Consider the following 18,959-nt stretch of genomic DNA (forward strand, 5'->3'; position numbering starts at 1 on the left):
CTCGTTCTGAGCCACGCTACCTGATCTCAGAGGCTGCCATGCTGGATTTTCCGTTGGCTTGGCTTCCAGTGGCCCGCTCTATAGCCTTCAAGATAGGGAGGCGCACGTTATGAATAAAGGCCTGCCATCTTCCGGTCTCGGAGGCCATGCCCACTCTTCCTTGGCTGACTAAATAACCCAGGGGATGGTACTTTTTCTGTTTACAGCGAAGCTATATATATGGCTAGGGTTTCAAGCATTCTTGTTCTCCATGAACAAAACCTATCATCATTAGTGGCTCATATCCCCGTAAGCATTCATACTCCCATAAGCAAGAAAAAAATGCAGCGGCTCATAATCCCGCAAGGCAGAGGCTACAACCACTGAGCAAAGTGAAGTAAATAGTTTTGAAGTTCTTTCCAATCACGCATACAACATACAGAACAGCATGTCGAAAAATGTCATCATCAATGGCTCATACCCCTGTGAGCAATGGCTCATAGCAAAATATGCAATGACTCATAGTGACGTAAGGTTCATGGCTACACACTTTGCGTGAATTATCTGCACTGACATTACCCCTGTTGTCGTTGTTGGTGATATCAATGTGGATCTGTCGGTACCCAAAAGGGAGCGGTTCATGTGTTCCGTGTTGCAGACATATACCTTGCGATGCCACACTGAGTCGGCCCAACCGACCACCCAGTGGCATACGTGCATCGACTTGACATTACCAAAGAATGCGATTGCAGTTGCGAGTAAAATAGTGACCACCGCTCAAGACAATAAATGAGTTTGTACCTTTGTTCCAAATTATGTGTCACCTCCGTGTCATGTACTAAACAGCTTCGCTGGTCAACCACCTTTATAGAGTGGAATGGCTCACGATGTTTTTTTGTTTCTTATTTTTTTGCGGTCAGCACTCTCATCCCAATCACCTAATGCAGGATCTGTATTTTTTTTCTTTTTCTGAAGTTTTTGTTGCTATTTTGCACGTGGTGTGTCCACTGAGCTGGTGATTCCCGGAGACATTGCATCTGTGTGCGTGTGTGTGCGATTTCGTATTTAGGCGATCGGCGCCATCTCCTGTGTCTTTGCATAAGCCAAGTGGTGCAAAAAAACGTGGCTTGTTTCTCTATCTTCATGGCAAACTCCATTGGCGGAGATCACCAACGCGGTGACGTTTTGTCAACTGTATACGGAGACCACGTCACTCTTGCGCAAATCCAAGCGTCTGATCACCTCGAAGCGTAGGCAAGGCACTATTAGTGATCTTTTTTAAGCCGCTCTAAGCCTAGTATTCTTTTTTTTTTTGGCTAATGTGTTTTCGTACTGTGATTTTTCTGACCATTTTTCGGTCCCCGCGATGTCTGGAAAATCAGTCAGCGACTGCACTGGATATAGTGGTGAGAAAACATAAGATACGATCGCAGTTTTGCAATGCACTTCACATTGGTGCCATAAGATGGCATTTTCCGGGAATGTATGAACCTGTGAAAGAAAGTCTAACTGTACTGGGTAATTTCTTGTGTTCTCAATCGTGAACGTTGGTGCCGGGAAGCCACATGTAACAGGATTGCATCAACAAGGCTCTACTGTACTTGAATAGACACAGCATTTGTCTCAATACTCTTGCTTTTGAAGACAGCATTTCCTTTCTACCAGAGGGCTACTGAAAAGACAATATGCCGATTTGTTTTTCCAGATGTTAGTAACTTAAAATACTATTTAATGAGTGGAGTAACTACATATGCCGAGAACAGTAATGAAGACGGAAACGGCAACCTATATTTTTTTATTTGATTACTTTGAGTAAATGGTTTAGACACAGGAAGGACCCGCACAACCAACCCCGCTGTGCACTACAGTGCAGCCCACCTTGAGCGCCTCGAAGGCCAGCCGGACGTCGCGGTTCTCCTTGAGGTTGGCATAGTGCAGCAGCAGGTGTAGCGTCTTGGCCTCCAGCACGGCCCCCAGCAGTTCCTGGTACTCGCCCAGTGGGGTCAGGTACTGGAGGATCAGCCGCTGCTGCATCTCCACTGTCAGGGGAAACACCTGCGCGCACAATTAAAGCAGGAGACAAACACTTCAATTTCCTCGTCAGATACAACATGCAATCAGCGTGCCAACGAGTTTTAAATATGTGCTAGATTCCAACAGTCGGTCACCTTTCAAAGTACCTTTCCAACGGCCACCTCTGAAATGTGTCGCGTTGCATGAGACGCCATGTACCGTGCGTATGTAGGTAATATCTTGCTTGCCCAATTGGAGGGCTAGAGCTTCAGCTTTCGCCATCGGTGTAGGCCCAATCACGGGGAGGTTCGCAAGTCTCGCATTTTTCAGCCATTGAAGAAGCGCACTTTCCAGATTAGGTACCTGAAATCGCGGCTGCGCTTTCAATGGGACAAGCAGCTCTTCTCAAAGCCATCCATTAGGGCTTCCTTGTTCTTCAGCACAGTTGAGAAAGTTGTGGTACAGCAAATTGCTTTGCAATTTCACACTTCCACAGGACTTCCACACTTCCTCCCTTTTCTACCTCGCGTATCAAAAGAAATGTTTGCTCAGAGCTAAGCTCAGCCACTTTCGCGTCGGCACTGGACGTGCCATTTCCAACCGAAGAGTTCGAAAGCACTTGCCAAGCACACGTACAGAAGCAATAAACAGACTACACTTTCGCAAATCCTGCATCGGCCGATGGACGTGCGCACACAAGCATAGAAGAATTAGTGTGTCCGGGGGTTTGGGTCACTGGACGTGCCGAGAACACAAAAGGAGGCGCACACGGCTCTTGCTAGTTTGTTCTAAGCAGAGCAAACTCATGCAATGCTTCGAGTAATCCCTTTTAAATACATGCATGTAGGTCAAGACTGGGTAAATTTTCAATAAAGCGACAAATTGAGTAAGGCAGCCGTGAGGGCTTACGGTATTTTGCTTTTGATGTTTCGCTGATATGGTCGTCCTCAGTGTCCCCTGAAAGCGGGAATTAGCGAAGTTTAGCCGATGCAGTAGTTGCCAACCATGCTTCGAATGCAGAGAGAGTTGTAAAGGCTGCATTTACGGTTTGCCGTGCAAGTTATGGCACATCCAGTGCTTTCTCTTTATCTTTCTTTTTTCACTTGCATGTTAAGAAGTCACACAGGCCCAGGTGACTTAAACAGCTTTAAGTGAGGCAAACTCCCTCCACGACGTCTGCATTAAGGAGGGTCGTGATTGAGGTAAGTGCCGGGCAATGAATGTCACAAAGAAATCCCATTATGTCGACAGGGGATGAACATATGTTGCATGCATTGACTCTATTTTCATCTATTCATAGTGATAGCTTGACCACGATGATGACCACTGACTGGTACCAAGCGACTGAGTGGTGAACAGCAACAGGTTGATAAACTGCAATCGCATTCTCGGACAGTGACTTTCGAACATGCTTTTACTTTTGCATTACTAGCACCAAATACATTAATGGGCGATGGCATTCGTGGCACTGTGATAAGACAGCATCCTTGACGTTGTGCCAAGAATGCCATTGCTCACAGTCTGGCACCAGTCACGCAAAATCTCACAAAAATGGAGGTATCCCCAGAAGTGATCATCCAAGAATATGGCAAACTTGCTTGGTCCACTTGCGAAATAGTCACTCATCCTCTGGCAAATCGAATATTTTAGACTCCCGATTATTTGGACTTTTCAGCAGCCCCCATCGAGAACTAAATCAGGCACTGCACATTTATGACAAGTACAATGGGCTAACCTTGGCCCATTGTGTTACCACTGTAGGCAAATATTATAGTAAATTCAAGATGATTTGTGCCTCCCAATAGGTGGGTGCCCAATTGCGCACTCCAGCAATGGTTCATTTTGAGTAACAAGAACAGGTCTCGAAAGCTATGCTTTTGGAGGCTGCACGGGGCCAGAAAGTGTTTGCGGAGCCAGAAACACTACATGATCGCACATTTTAGACACCACTACAGGCACGAGCGCCCAACTGACAACATACGCAACTTAGCTAGCCAGTGGTACTTGCCTGTTGCGAGCCGATCATGAGAGGCTCCAGCTCGGCCCAGCTGCTGTTGGAACACTCGCTGATCAGGGGCGTCTCCGAGGGGCTCTTGTGTGGCGGCCCCTGCTGCTGCTGCAACGCTGTCGCCTGCTGCGGTGTGGACAGCGGGCCATCTGTGGCTGCGCCATTGAGGTGGCAGAAGGGCCGCTCCGGCGGGCGGCACACGACTTCTTCGGGGGTCACCTGCCAACACGAGAAGGGTTTCAAAGAGTAAACTTTAATCGCAGAGCCAAGGTGCCGGCGTACAAGCAGAGAGCAAGCATGGGCGCCAACGACAACAGGAAAAAGGAACAGTTACGAAATGCAGCTCCCGGCCTACTAACTACCTCTTTTATCCTTTCTTTAAATTTTAGAGTTTTGTGTGGCGAAACCATGATTTGTTCACAAGGCATGGTACATGGGCATTTTTGCATTTCACCCACAGTGAAATGCGGCATCGGCAGCCAGAATTTGATATTGCGCCCTCAGGCTTAACAGCGCAACGCCATAGCCACCACGGCAGGTGTCATAACTACCTCAGAACGAGGTCCATGATATGGCTTGCAGAAGACTCCTAAGCCGCAAAGAGGAATGAGCCCTGAGGAGTGAATTCAGAAGGAATCTGAAAGGCCGTTGTTTGACCTACGACTACCGGAACACGGCATGGAGTTGAGATTGCAGGACTGGTTCCCTGTTCCCCTTGAAAAGGCAGCGACTGTGCTACAAATTCTTTATTTTCTTTTAAGACGTGAACAACGCCCCATTCTTGTAAATGACTTCAGTGGAACCTCATTGATACGCTCCTCACTACTGCATTTTCCCAGCTGCTACATCGTGTATTCGTGGTCCCGCCCTAAATATCATACACTATCATGTATCATGTTCCCCTTGATTCATCGCCATTCTGCAATCTTCTTGCATGTTACATTACATTTAAACATAGTGATCCCATAAATGTAGTGTTGCAACCAGCCGGTACATTGCAACAAGCGACCAAACTTTGCAATAGGCGACCGAAGTTGCACAAGCATTTTTGCAAAGTTTGGTCGCTTAGCAATAAGCGATTGAACTTGCACAAGCCATGTGCAGCATGAGCAAATCAGGAGAAAAAATACACAGAGAAGTTGGCGAAGCCCCCGAAGAAGTGTGCATCTGTTAAAACCTACCTGGAACCATGCACATGGGCCAGGTCTACCGAGCGCAAGGATACATTTATTTTGGGCCCGGCAAGGGCCTTATACGCATTGCATAATCGCCAGTTTTCTTTAGTCAGCTTCAACGCCATGCAGCTGCGGTATGCCGTGAAACGTGCACAGAATATTGTGGCAAAACATTTTAAGAGTTGAATGGCGTCACTGTCAAGGAACAGCGTACCTTTCCCTTAATTATACACACACACACCGTCACTCATCCTAATATTAGTGCCTAGACTTTGAATAACTACTGGTAGCCATTCAGAGCTATTTCCTGACACTGCTGTGGCGAATTGCAGCCTTCCTCAAAGGTTGCGTTTCCCGGCTGCTACTGCAAAAACAAATGGACGTGCTGGTGGCAGACATAAGCACTAGTATGCAGGCGGCCCTGGACAGGATAGAACGCCAAATAGAGGGCCTTCGAATGGGGATTGTGGAGCAAGTCAAATCATGTATAGAGTGCACGTTCGCACGCATGCAAGTTCCTCAGCTTAGCGTTACCCGATCAAAGCTCTCGGCCGCAACCTTCAAAAGTGGGCACCCGGCGCCCGCATCCCTATGCACGACCTCCTGCTTCCTCTCACGATGATGATGGCGCCGCGTAACGCGGAGCCACCAGTGGTGTGGTAGTGGAATTGTAGGGGATTTCGCCAAAAATTAGGTTCCCTGCAGCAGTATATCGCCACATCCACGAACCCTCCCGACGTCATCCTCTTGAAGGAACTCAATTGCACCCCTTCTTTATCCGGCTACAGCACGCTCTCGGGTGTCTCTCATCTTGTGGGAGCATTAGTTTCAAAACATGTTACATGTTGCATGCATACGACTAGCACTGACATCCCTCATCAAATACTGGAAATAATTATGCAAAGTAAACGCAGCAAGAGTCTGTTTATACTCAATGTATACAGTTCCCCCCGTTTGCGAACGCACTGCTTTCAGCAGCTACTAACAGAATTTGATAGTTTTGGACGGGTTTGTGTGGTGGCCGGCGACTTTAATGCTCCGCATACTGCATGACGTTAAATCACAGGCTAAAGGGACCCGCTTACGGAATGCCATCTGTAAACATGAGATACACACTGCTTACCGACCCAGAGCACCCCACTTGTATAGGCAACAGCGTATCTCATGACACTTGCCCTGCCCTTACCTTTGTGCGCAATACTGGCCCAGTCGTTGCGCACAGGTCTTTAGAGGAACACCCTGGTAGTGATCACTACATTGTGGCGACTACCTTGTCATTACGGGGTGCGCGCAAGCACGAGCGAAATGTACGTATAACGGATTGGGCGACATTCAGGGAACACCGCCAGGACCCACCTGAGGGCCAGGGGTATGAACGCTGACTTGACTCTCTCACACAAGATCTAGAGGCCATCACGTGCATACTGAGTGCCGCAACCGAGACACCAGACATAGACCCGCATTTACTTCATCTTTGGAACGCCCGCAGAGGGTTGACACGGCGACAGAGACAACAACGCCTCAACTGCAAACTTAGGAAACGTATAGATAAAATTACACGGGAGTCCCAGGAGCATGCAGAGACCCTTACGAGGAATAACTGACGAGGAATAACTGATGAGGATTTTGCGATCGCCTCTCAGGCACATTGAGCACAGCAAAAAACGTGGTCGATTCTTCGCTCACTCACAGACCCCACCACAACAAAGGGAAAAACATTTCAACAGCTGCACATCCTAACGCACGAGTACAGGGACTACGCCTCGACACTCCTCGGGGAGCTAGAGAAGCATTTAATACCCACAGGCCCGCCGCCGCAGTACCCTGACTATCCTTATGTAGGCGAGGCGAACGAATTGCTCGATGCAGACATCACATCTGACGAGGTGCGGGTGGTCTTACAAGACCTGCGCTGCGACACGGCACCGGGAGCCGACCACATCCGATTCGCCACCCTTCGTAACCTCGCTGACGCAGATATTAACCATCTCACCCATATATTTAATGATTATTGGCACAAGGGCACGCTTCCCCAAGCATGGTGACACGCCGACAACACACTGATCCCCAAACCGGGCAAACCTGTAAAGGTTGAAAACTTACGGCCCATCTCCCTAACATCCTGCATTGTCAAGCTCATGGAGCATGTACTCTTGCAGCATCTGCAGGCCTTTCTCGAAGAAAAATCCTTCTTTTCTCACTCTCAATTCGGATATCAAGCTCTGTCTGCCAAAGATGTGGTTTTACAATTGCGGGAGGAATTCATAGGACCTCCATCGTGTGCCCAAACGAGAGCACTGATTGCCTTAGACCTAAAAGGGGGCATTCGATAATGTTGAACATGACCTCAACCTTCGCAATGTTGCACATTCGCACTGTGGAAGTCGTATGTATAACTATATCCGCGCATTTCTTCAAGATCACACACCTACCATAGGAATGGGACCGCATCGATCCAGTACAATTCGCCTTGTAGGACATGGGACACCCCAGGGCTCAGTTCTTTCCCCTACTTTATTCAATATTGCGCTCGCAGGGCTCCCACGGCTACTCGACCAGATCCCTGATGTCGCCCACGCTATTTATGCGGACGACATTACTATTTGGTCGACACGGGATTCCGACCGAGCCATTCAGCACCAACTGCAGCAAGCAGTCGACACAGTCTCCGAGTACGCGAGAAAATGCGGCTTAAGATGTGCTCCGCAAAAGTTGGAGCCCCCGCAGCCGTTCCTTTACTCCCCCTGTTACTGCGCATGTGGATGGCATACCCATACCACAGGTTAATCGTACTCGCATCCTCGGCCTACACGTCCAAGCAGATGGCAGGTCTAAAGTGTTGCTCTTCTATCCAGACAGATTAAGCAAATTCTGGCCATGATCCGGAGGGTCTCGCACAGGCACTCGGGCCTTTGAGAAGAGGACCCGCTGCGCTTGGTGGAGGCATGCGTGATCAGCCGGCTTACATACCGTCTCCCATTTCAACGGTTGACCCTAGTTGACCCTAGGCGAGCTGCTAGAGGCACATTGGGTCAGCCATCGCCAGCGCCTCCTACTCACTCCTACTGGCCACCATCTCCTCACACGGCTAGGATACTCTGTCCCACCCCTTGAGTCTGAACTCCATCCAACGATCTTGTTGTCCGCGATACGCCAAGCACTAAGTATTCATCCATTGCCATGTAATATGCACACCGAGCATGACAAAGGACGGCGCAATGCCCGTGTACGATACCTTGGCCGCATGCTTGCAAACACCCCGGAAACGCATGCTTTATACACGGACACATCACGCCCTCAAGAGGGCTACACCTCGGTAGGTTTGGATGGCACCGAATCCCTGAGAGACTCTGCTGCCATGCGTGGAACAAATGCCGCTTACGGAGAAATTCTCAGTGTTGCTCTTGCGATTCGATACGCCATCCCTGTTCCCGAGGAAGTGTATATATTGATGGACTCACAACAGGTGGGCCGGGCGTTCCTATCAGGACATGGCATCCCGAGAGCGGGGCACCAAATTCTCAAACAGATCCCACAAAATGCACGAGCCAAACCTCTCCGCATCCACTTACTCTGGGCCCCTGGTCATACCTCGCTTCCGGGTAACGAACCCGCACATGCGGTTGCCCGAGAAATTTTTCTCCGGGTTGGCTCGGCCTGGCGAGGCGACTAGTTCAGGGTGGGGGGATCCCTTGCTCCGTCACAAAGACATACTCCGTCATTAAACACGCATTCGTCGCAGCCACGCCGCACCACCGCCGTCCTTCTCACGGGAGGAAGTAGTGGCATTACGCCTGTTACAAACCGCAACTTTCCCAAATCTTATCTCTCTCAATAAATTCCACCCACACTGTTATGCAGATCGTTGCCCTGGCTGTGGCAGCTCGCCCACAATCTTCCACGTCACGATTGAGTGCACTGCAAACCTCTTTCCTCCCTTGCCACCTCTCCTTTACCCCCTACGCAACAAAGAGCTGTGGGACGATGCCCTCCGCGACGCACCTCCCGAGGTCCTCCGAGCTATGATACAACGGGCTCGAAACATCGCCGGAATCTTCTTGTGGACCCGGGACTGAGGGTTCCTCCCACACCTCTCTCTCCACAGTCGCTGTGGCAAAGAGTAGTTTTGTTTTGACTCGGTATGCTCGTTGGCCACAAGCCTTCAAAACTGCCTAGTCGCAATCCACGATTGTGTCGATAGCAGCCGTAGTTTTGTCTGCACCAGTTGTGGCAAACAGCAGTTTTGTTTTGAATCAGTGTAAAGCTGTCGAGGATGAAGAACACTAGCTACATCGCAATGGACGGATGATCTGTCGGCGACCGGCTCACTGGCAAAAAAGTAATCGGGACGTGTGCGCAGCAGTGAAAAGCGTGTTTCTGATGGAGACGCACACCACGGCCATGCTGCAAAGAAAGTCAAGAGGCTTTCACCACTGCGAGAGCTAATCAGTCGCGAGATGACGAGGACTGCAGCTTCCACACTACTTTTCTGCAAGATAGGAACAGGATTTGCTTATTCATTCAGTAAATAAAAGCGTGTTGATGTAGGAAGAATCTGTTTATTGTTCTCAATAGCCTCAATAATTTGGACATTCGGTTAACTCAGACATTTCTGGGGGTGCCGTAAATTCCAATTTAACGAAGTCTTACTGTACTACTATGACTAGAATAGTAATAATAAAAATTATGAATGCCACATGACATTTGGGCATGAACCAAGCGTGCGATGCCACAAACCAGGTGGCCACAAACGAAATTGATGTCGACTCGAGCGAAGATGCAATTTTAGTTGCCAACTCCCGACAAAATGCTGCTGGTAACAAGCAGTCATGGAAATCTCGCCGTGAATGCTTTTGCACTTGTAGACCTTATCGGCAATTGAGCACGACATCAGCAGCAGACCACGGATCCACAAACGGTCCCCTCCACATCCGAAAAGTCTGCTGGGTGCTGGCCGCAAAATTCGGCAATAGCGACTTGAAATAACACATGTTGGAGGTGTGTGGGTGTAGCTAGGTGGCTTTCTGAGTGGAGCTGCTCGAATTGAATTGTTGGAAACTGTATGTATTCAAAGTGAGAAAACGAAACAAAATTTTCGTATCAATTGCCGAGCTCTTATGCGAGCCTATGTAGCGGAAGTTTCAATAAATGCAACCAGCGCAGCCGGAGGGGGAAAGGAGTCGACGGACCGCAAGGACTGTGCACTTGCCTGTGCAAGCTCCCAGAGCCGCCGCAGCATGGCCGGCACCAGGCGGGCGTTGGCCTCCCGGTAGTTGGCCGCAATGTCCTGCACCTCCATGGCAGCTGCCAGCAGGCCCGTGGCGTACGCATGCAGTAGCGGGGGCGTGCTCTCCGACTCAGCCCACTGGAGAAGCCGGCTCACCAGCCCTTCCGTGTCCTGCAAGGACGGGCAAAGTCCAGAATGATCGCACAACCCTGTAGACAGGCGAGGCATTGGGTTCATAGCAGTTTTTGGGAATCTTGGGAATACCGTTGCACAACATTGTGTTCCCTCTATATGACAAATAAATACCCCCTCCCTCCCCCCGCTTTCTTTCAAACACTGACTTCCCTCAGCCTATTCTGCATACCAGCTTCATCTCTTCCTCCTCCCCTATGAAGGGTGGGGGACAGTGAGCTACGTGTGCATAAAAATGCTGCTAAGCAGTTGCTGCCCAGAAGAAGTTGCTGCCCCCTTGTTGAAATGTTGGCGCCAGCAATATTTCTTGTTCAACTACTGTTAATCACAGCAAATTTTAATTTTATTAATAGGCAATGGCATGGGATAGAGTACATTACATTACATGCCCGCAATGCTGCACAGAAAAAAAGAAGAAAAGAAAGAAGGAAAACATTAATTCACACAAGATGGAAATGAAAAGCAACAAATAATAAAACACAAAGCTATGTCGCAGTGTGTGCAAAAAACGTTCTGAAGTAGGCACCTTCTCATTCATATAAAATGCTCAGACCTGTTAACAAGTAAGTGAGCAACAGCTATCCACGTGAAACTGAGGTAAGGCTCAAACCAGATACAAATTCAAAGTTGCAAATAAGTAACACGGCCAATTTATCACACATGCACATACTTTTGAATTCACAGACTCTTGCTGATTACATTTATCTGTCCAAAAGGGCTCTAGTCTACAGCAAGAAAACTGACACAGGCCCACACGTTCTCCTATACATTGGGGGTTATATACTCGAACCTCATTATAGCAAAATAATGGATATAACAAAGTGCAGTCAACGACTGATTTTCTGGATGGCTGATTTTTTGGACATGCCCAATAATTTGAATGCCTTCGCGGCACCGCCATGTACCCCACATAGTCAATGTATAAGAACATTGGAAATTTCGGACACAAAAAACTTTCGCCGTGCGAGTTTCCATACTTCTTGCCATGACTGCAGGTCCGAAACGGCATAAATCAAAGCCACCACTGCCACCATTTTGATTCTCTTGCCGCCCGAACCGGCACTCTCTCACGCAGATCCACTGGCAGTCGTAGCCACCACTGCAGCAACGCTAGACCTAGCTACTTCGACGTTCGCTACAAAGCTTCTTTCCATTCTGTGCAGTCTTTTCCTATGAAACAATTCACCACTGGTAGCAATGGCGCCGACTCCACCTTTTTGATCCTCACAAATGGCTTCAAAGCTCGGAAAGCACGACGCATTGCATAATGCTGGTTCCCAGAAGTGAGCTTTGCCTCAGTACACTGGTGTTAAGTGAGAAAGCATACAAGAATGAAAAGGGGGAAATGTCACGGGACAGAATATGTGTTTCCTAATTATCCACCTATGCGCCCACCATCTATTGTACTACGAGCACCGATATGCCCAATTAGTGTACTGGCAAGCCTTAAGATCTATTTCGGATGTGCCTGTGGCGACTTGAGCCCTTGGGGGCAGTAAAAGGCACGAATTCATTTCTTTTTCTGACGTTTTCGTGGCCCCTAGGGAATACAAAAGATCAGACATTGACTGTAAATGAAATTCCCCTCGATATTCCCATAGAGATTTGTGTATTTAAAATCTTGTTTTAAGAAGTAAAATTGCCCTGCCAATAGATATAATGAACTAAATTTGTCTCCAAGCCAAAAATATCCCCCCATTGCGTGCCAAGTATATTGCTCTTCGCAGGATTAGGCACTCATTTGCCACTGCAGTTAAAAAATTCTGCATCCTCGCATCGAATAAGCTGTCGAGCAACACAGGTCTTTCTCACCACCGTGTGTGGCTACGCACAAGCAGCGGCTCACTATCGCACTCCTTCACTGACCTCTTTCTACTGCGGTGCAGCTGGGCATGGCCTCCGAGATCTCCCCGCCCCAATCATGGAGGCCCCGCTTAGCTGTGTGTGCCTGTCTGCGCGAGTCATGCCAAGGTGCACAGTGGCACGAAAGATCAGTGCACTCGCTCTTCTCTTTCCCTGTGGCGCGCCACACAGGCAGGAACAGTTGGGAGTGGCCTCCGAGATCTGTGCTCGACACACTCTCGGAGGTCACGCTCAGGCCATACCAACGCGGCGATTGATTAGTGCATTTGCTTCTCTCTTTCTGGAGAGTGCCGGGGAGGCTGACAGATGGGTGTGTCCTCCACGAGTGCATTGGCACCGGTGCATTGTAGGAGGGCCAAGCCGGCAGAGTTGGGCCAGGGCAGTACTTGCCTCCTCAATCACGCACTGGAGCACTGTGTTCTGTGCCTCGTGTTGTTCGACCACGACGAGCCAAGTGAAAAGTGGAAGTACAATATTGTCACAATGGAAAAGAAGGCAGCTATACAAAGGCTGTCGCATCAGGTGCTCAGAAGTGGCGCGCTGCACATGCCGAAGATTCTTTTGTTGTTTTATTAAATTTACACTGCACAGGTAGCCATGTGACGGTTCCGCGAGTCACAAAACCATCTTATTTCCATGTTAACAATTGTGCACCCCAATGGGCACGCACTGCAGTAAATGCCAATAATGGATGTAACATACAGTCGACTCCCGTTCAAAGTTCACGGCAACCATGAGAAACCTCAAATGAAACGAATTCCCAATAAAACCCAAGGAAGAAAAATGGAGATTTTTATTAGTTTGAAAGCTGAATGTCAATGAAAAAAATTTTGTAATTGCCGTCTGCTTCTGCTTGGACAATCTTGCTGTGGAAAGTAAATTTTGCAGACTGTAGATGTGTCCGAGTGCTTTGTCTGCTTGTTCTCTGCACCAAAAAAAAAAAAGAATTTGCGTGAGAGCAAGGCCCGCAGCTATGCCAGCAGCCTACCATTGTGACTCAGTTTCACACTGTCGTCGATGTCACTTTCGTTACTAGCCTCGCGGGGCCAAACAACCTCAATGATTTTCAATGTCCATCAGCAAACCGCACATCTCGACTGCACTGTCCATGGCAATGTACTCTTCGAAACGGACATCACCGAGAGCTGCTCCAAGACCATTGTCGTCAAGCTTCACCTGTTTGTGCTTCCTCTGTCGCACAAGACGAATCATCCCCTGAAGCACTTGCAACGATGTCACAAGCCCTGACAATGTTGGCAATGGCTTCCTGTTTAACGCGACCCCAAGCTCACACTGGCATGTGGATGGCACTGAGAAGGCTCACCTCGTACTGAGTGGAGTTGTCTATGCACCTATGCACGATATCACCCACTCGAGAAGACGTTTTTCTGTACAGCTTCACATTTTTTTATAATTCCCTGGTCCATGGGTTGCAACACAAATGTCGCGTTGGCTGGTAAGTAAGCGAGGCGGATGGCACTAGAGGCCGGCACATTCATATGGGTACTGCACTGGTCCCCAAGAAACAATACCTTCCGGTTTGATGACACGAACTTGCAATCCAGTTTTTGCAGCCAGGCTTCAAAATGTCCGACATCATCCATGCCTTCCTGTTAGCTGCGTAGTCCACAGGAAGTGTTTTGATGCCTTTAAGACATATAGGCATAGCGGCCTTTTCGATCACCAGCAGGCGACATCGTTCAGTGCCAGTCATGTCGGCCAGCAATCAAAACAGACACCCTGTCCTTACTACGCTGTCCTCCAGCACAAGCATGTCCTCGAATGTCACGAGACTTCTCCAATAACATCCGATAAAGAAGTGCAGTCTCATCGGCATTGAAGATGTCTTCTTGTGGATATTCGTTTATGTAACTCGTGAAGCTTTTCTTTCTTCCACGTCGTACATGTTTCCTGGTTGAATGACGCCTTCTCTCCACACACTCTTTTAAAAACCAGGTCACGACGATGCTTGAAGCGTGTCAGCCATTCATTGGAAGAAACAAAGTTGTCGATCCCTAGCGTCGCTGCAAGGGACAAGGCTTTCATTGCGATGACATCACCAGTGAGAGGAAGTCAGTTGCTTTGGGCTTCCTTAATCCAAAGGAGCAGCGCTTACTCTAACTTCAGGTAGGCATGGGTGTGCATTCTCTTTTGTGACATGTTGAATTGATCGTCCTCAAGAGCATCCAGTATCAAGCGCTTGTTATTGATAAACTTTGAGAGGCTGTTAGGCTTGATGCTGTATTTCCGTGCAATGTCTTGCTTGGCGGTGCCTTCTTTCTCAACTTCTTTCAAAATCTTCACTTTTGTTGCGAGCGCAAAAGAAATGCGGCATGCGGAAACACCAGTGGAAAGAACCCAATGCGCACCAACTTGATGAAAGACGCGGAGACGAAGATGCCAACATGCTGCTTATGCCGGGCTTGACATTTAATCTTGCCACTTTGTGAGCAGTGAGGCTGTGGTCAGTTGCAATGCCGACGATACCACTGCGACACACAAAGATGCTTCTGCGCTCGGTTCAATCTTGATGCTTCGTGAGCGGTGGTGCTGCGGTCAGCTGCGATGCGACGATACTATTATGAAACATTACGATCACCTCGAGGCTTTCGATTGAAAAATAACTTCTAATTAACTGATATTTTAGACTTCTAACTTCCAGTTACCGAGCATTTTTTTTACATAGGATTGCATGCAGAAGTGACGGGACCCTCACTTCCAATTAACCGACAATTCCAATTAAGTAACTTCAATTTATCTGGAGTCAACTGTAGTAATGAATATAACCAAGTATTTTTGGCTCCCATTGCAATTTTGTTATAGCAAGGTTCGAGAGTACATGACAAAGCTGTTCTTAGTGAGCATGCTATCCATCGCCTCACATGAGGAACAAATTGCATATTTTTCTCCTGCGTGCACAAGCCAAAGATAAGCTTATGATTTAGCTATGCTGCCGCAATTCATTTTCTCGTTGCCTTGATTTTTTCTTTTTTAACACTGTACAAGCTTGTGCAGCCCTTTAATGAAACTAATTCATTAGCAGCGTTCTTGTTCCCTTTCCATCGTCCCTGTCAAATGTTGCACTGACCATAGAGTAAGTCTATTTGGTCATTAAGGATCCCACTGCAACGAGTGACAAAATGCGTTACTAAGCTGTGGCGTAAACAAGATACCCTAGCTGTGACATCTTTACGGCCAGGCAACGAGAGTTCAACTCACGTTTGTGGTTAACAACACAATGTTGCTAACTGCTCTGCTATAGGCAACAAAACTAAAATAAGTGTCTGCTGTTGCAAGAGTTCAGCTCTTCCACCCTGAAATGCTTATGTAGACAAAGTATACCAGGCAGTCGGCTGTAGAGCTGCCAACCGTACCGAATTCAGCGGGACGGCCCCGACTTTTGAGTAAATGTTCAGAGTTCCAACTTGACTCAGTTGGAATGGCCAAATGTCTCGATTTATAATTTTTGCACTGAATAACAATCAATAAGCGAGATCGCATTTTTATAACACCTGGCAGCTTGGTTGCAGATTCTCCTCTTTTGTCTTCTTTTGCATTATTTATTTATTTATTTATTTATTTATTTGGTATACCTACATCGCCTGTACGGCATTATCATAAAGGCCGTTTCGTTTTATTCATGGTTATAGTTCTGTTGTAGGCCTTAACCATTCACAGCACCTCTACCTATATTAGTAGCCACATTAGCCAGGCAACTACTGCATCTTTCTTGTAGATTGCAACACGGTAGGACTAAATAGTTTGATGCGCAGATTGGCGGCTCCTGGCACTGACATGGTCAATTGCTGCTGGCACCCCTAGTCGATGGCGAATTCGACAAGAGCAGCAAGTATAATGCAATTCTGTGAAAGGTACCTGGAACACGACGGATGTCTCCAGTCCCGGCAGGATGTCCAGGAGAAGACGACAGGCGATGGTGCTTAGGTTACCGCCCTCACGGCTGAGCACATAATTGTTCACCAACTGCGGGAGTAATGCAGGTAAAAACACAAGCAGGAATTTATGGCTTCAGGAGTACCGTGAGTGCCACTGAAATTTTCAAACCCTTTGAAAGTTCCCTTTATAAACATTTCCTAATGCCCTTTCATGGAAATATGCTTACCTTGTTCATGAATTCGTCGTTCTTGAAGAGCGCTTTGAGTAGATGGCCTAGGGTACAGTCAGGGTGGGCACGGCCTGCCGGTGGTGAAAATGCAACAGTTACGATTTCATAACAGAACTACAAGGTTATCGTTATTACTGCAGCAGGCAACTTCACTGTTCCTTGTTTCTAACTGAAATTTTTAAAAAATGGAGGATTGAGGAACAAGAAAAAACTGCGTATGTACCAGCCTAAATGCACCTTCAACCACTTTTGGCTGTGGTCACAAGTGACACAAGCCTTAGTCTCAATCTTGACATAACCTTGACATTTTCTCCAAACGGCATGTGATTGAGAAACCAGCTATCTAATTGGCTATGTTCAGATTCAGGCATGTGTTATTTTAAATATACAAGAAACATCCTCAAAGTTCGATATGGAAACAAAAATAGGTTCTGCAATGAGCTTTACCTATCACACTGGTGTCTACATAAGTGGTTCCTGGAGTACGTTATGGACGAAAGTGTAGTGCCTTATAGATATAAGACGCTACATGAGGCGCTCAAAAACCGAAGTCCCATCTCTACCAGGTGAAGTGACTACGTTTGCTGATAACACTGATAACAGTGTCTCAGGCATTATCAGCTTCAAAATGCAACAGGAACTCAGGGCTATGCTTCCACGAGGAGCAAGCTTCTAGAGTCAACAAGCTAAATCTTCTCAGCAATGATCTGCAGCATTCTTTTATTCGGAACGGATGCTTAAGCAAAAAACAGTTTGGGTTCTACTAGTGGATTTCTCTTCCACAGTACCAACAAAGCTGTTCGTTGGGCACACCCAGCCCAGCGATTGACAGAGGTCACACAACGAACCGCAACTGGCGACCAGTGTTCACACTGGCTACAATGCGCCACAATGAAATGTCTAGCGAGTGGTGCCATTCAAGGCAGCTCACAGCACCATTGCCACGTAAATTAAGCAGTCCTGATTGGCTCTGCAGCTTTGTGACTGAAAAATTTAGCAGCGAGCGAGTGAACAAAAACAGTAGCTTTTTGACCAAAGCGAGTATATGTGACCAGTTAGTTGCTTTCCGACTAGACCGTGCAACCTACAGGAGCAGCTGGTGTGAATGAGCCCGCATTGTAACAGTAGGCGTGGTAAGACAGAAAACAAGGATTAATAAAGAAAACAGGCAATGGTACACACAATGTGCCACACAATGTGCAACTGCTACATGTCGGGACACCTTGTGGAGTACAACGGAACTGCAATGCAGAGTTTGTACGTATCGATGCCACGCAGCGTGCATGTCAATTTCATGCGATTTATTCAGGTACACCATGTATATATTCTTTAGCATTCTTGTACACATCTCCCTAAACTTCTTTTTATTGCTCAAGCTTTCTTTAACTGCCTTGAACCGCTACATCTGCATCTGGTACATGGCATTCTACCAGGTGCAATAATATGAAACCGCAATGCGAAATGTGCACATATTGATGCTGCGCTGCGTACATGTCACATCCCGTGTCTCCTCGTGCGCTAGGATGCATTTAGAGGACATTTCTCTGCTGCAAGCTAGCAAGTGCTGGTGTGGATCAGTGGTAGAGTAGCTGGCAGCCACCTAGAGGGCCGGGTTTGATCCCAGCAGGAACTGGGTCTTTTTTTTCCCTCATTGCCGGCGATAGCTGTTATGGACACCGACGGTGGTTGCAGACACCATCGCCACACAAAACGGCTGTTGGAATGAGCCCGCAACAGCTTACGCTGCAAAACAATTTTATTTTACTGTCGAAATTCATCTTTCCGCCGTGCCCGGTAATTGAGACACTTTCGAGACTCCGTCTTTGTCTGAAAAGAAAAATCTATCTGCTGCTGTGTCTACTTTTCAGGGAAAACACGGGGAAGGTGGGAGACGGAAATTCAAGACGATGAGCAAAACAAGAACTAGGTGAAAGCACGAGCCAACGTCTCGACAAGTGGACTTCGTCAAACTTTTAGCACACAAAGTGAGCCAAAGAGTGGCAATGTGCACAGATTCAATTCAGACCGCACATGGATGCCAAGCAGCCAGAGAAAAAGGCTTCTCCGTCGCCTAGGCAAGACCCGCAAGGCCGCTGCGCCAGCATGCTGCCGCCACATTTCCGCTCCATTCCTTCTTTGGTCACTTGATCCGCGTCTCCTTTTCTTTTTCCCTTCGCATTGCCCTTGTGGCACTGCCCTTGACGGGCGCACCTCATTAAGAAGTGTGCTTCGCTGGCCTGCTTCACTGCGGGATTTTCCGGCAACCACATTATAATTGGTATTTCGTCTCATGCAGCTCCAGTAAACTAGAATGGGGGAGTGGGTCCGGCAGATGCCTCGGCAAGCGCCATGGATGATGCAAAAAACACTGAATTG

At 47.8% G+C, this 18,959-nt stretch overlaps 1 protein-coding gene across 6 annotated transcripts in view; it reads right to left on the reverse strand.

The window, feature by feature from the left end:
• The window catches only part of mahj (LisH and WD40 domain-containing protein mahjong), a 136,229-nt gene that overhangs the window by 103,227 nt on the left and 14,043 nt on the right, over nt 1-18,959 (reverse strand). For all 6 annotated transcript variants that reach the window (XM_055069298.2, XM_055069299.2, XM_050176270.3 and 3 more), the window contains exons 4-8: nt 16,581-16,654; nt 16,334-16,441; nt 10,385-10,573; nt 4,001-4,219; nt 1,858-2,034 (exon numbers count right to left, since the gene is read on the reverse strand). In XM_055069298.2, the coding sequence (XP_054925273.1) occupies nt 1,858-2,034; nt 4,001-4,219; nt 10,385-10,573; nt 16,334-16,441; nt 16,581-16,654 (767 nt within the window). The remainder of the gene's footprint in view (nt 1-1,857; nt 2,035-4,000; nt 4,220-10,384; nt 10,574-16,333; nt 16,442-16,580; nt 16,655-18,959) is intronic.

Source organism: Dermacentor andersoni, chromosome 9 (assembly GCF_023375885.2).
Source record: "Dermacentor andersoni chromosome 9, qqDerAnde1_hic_scaffold, whole genome shotgun sequence".
NCBI classification, from domain to species: domain Eukaryota; kingdom Metazoa; phylum Arthropoda; class Arachnida; order Ixodida; family Ixodidae; genus Dermacentor; species Dermacentor andersoni.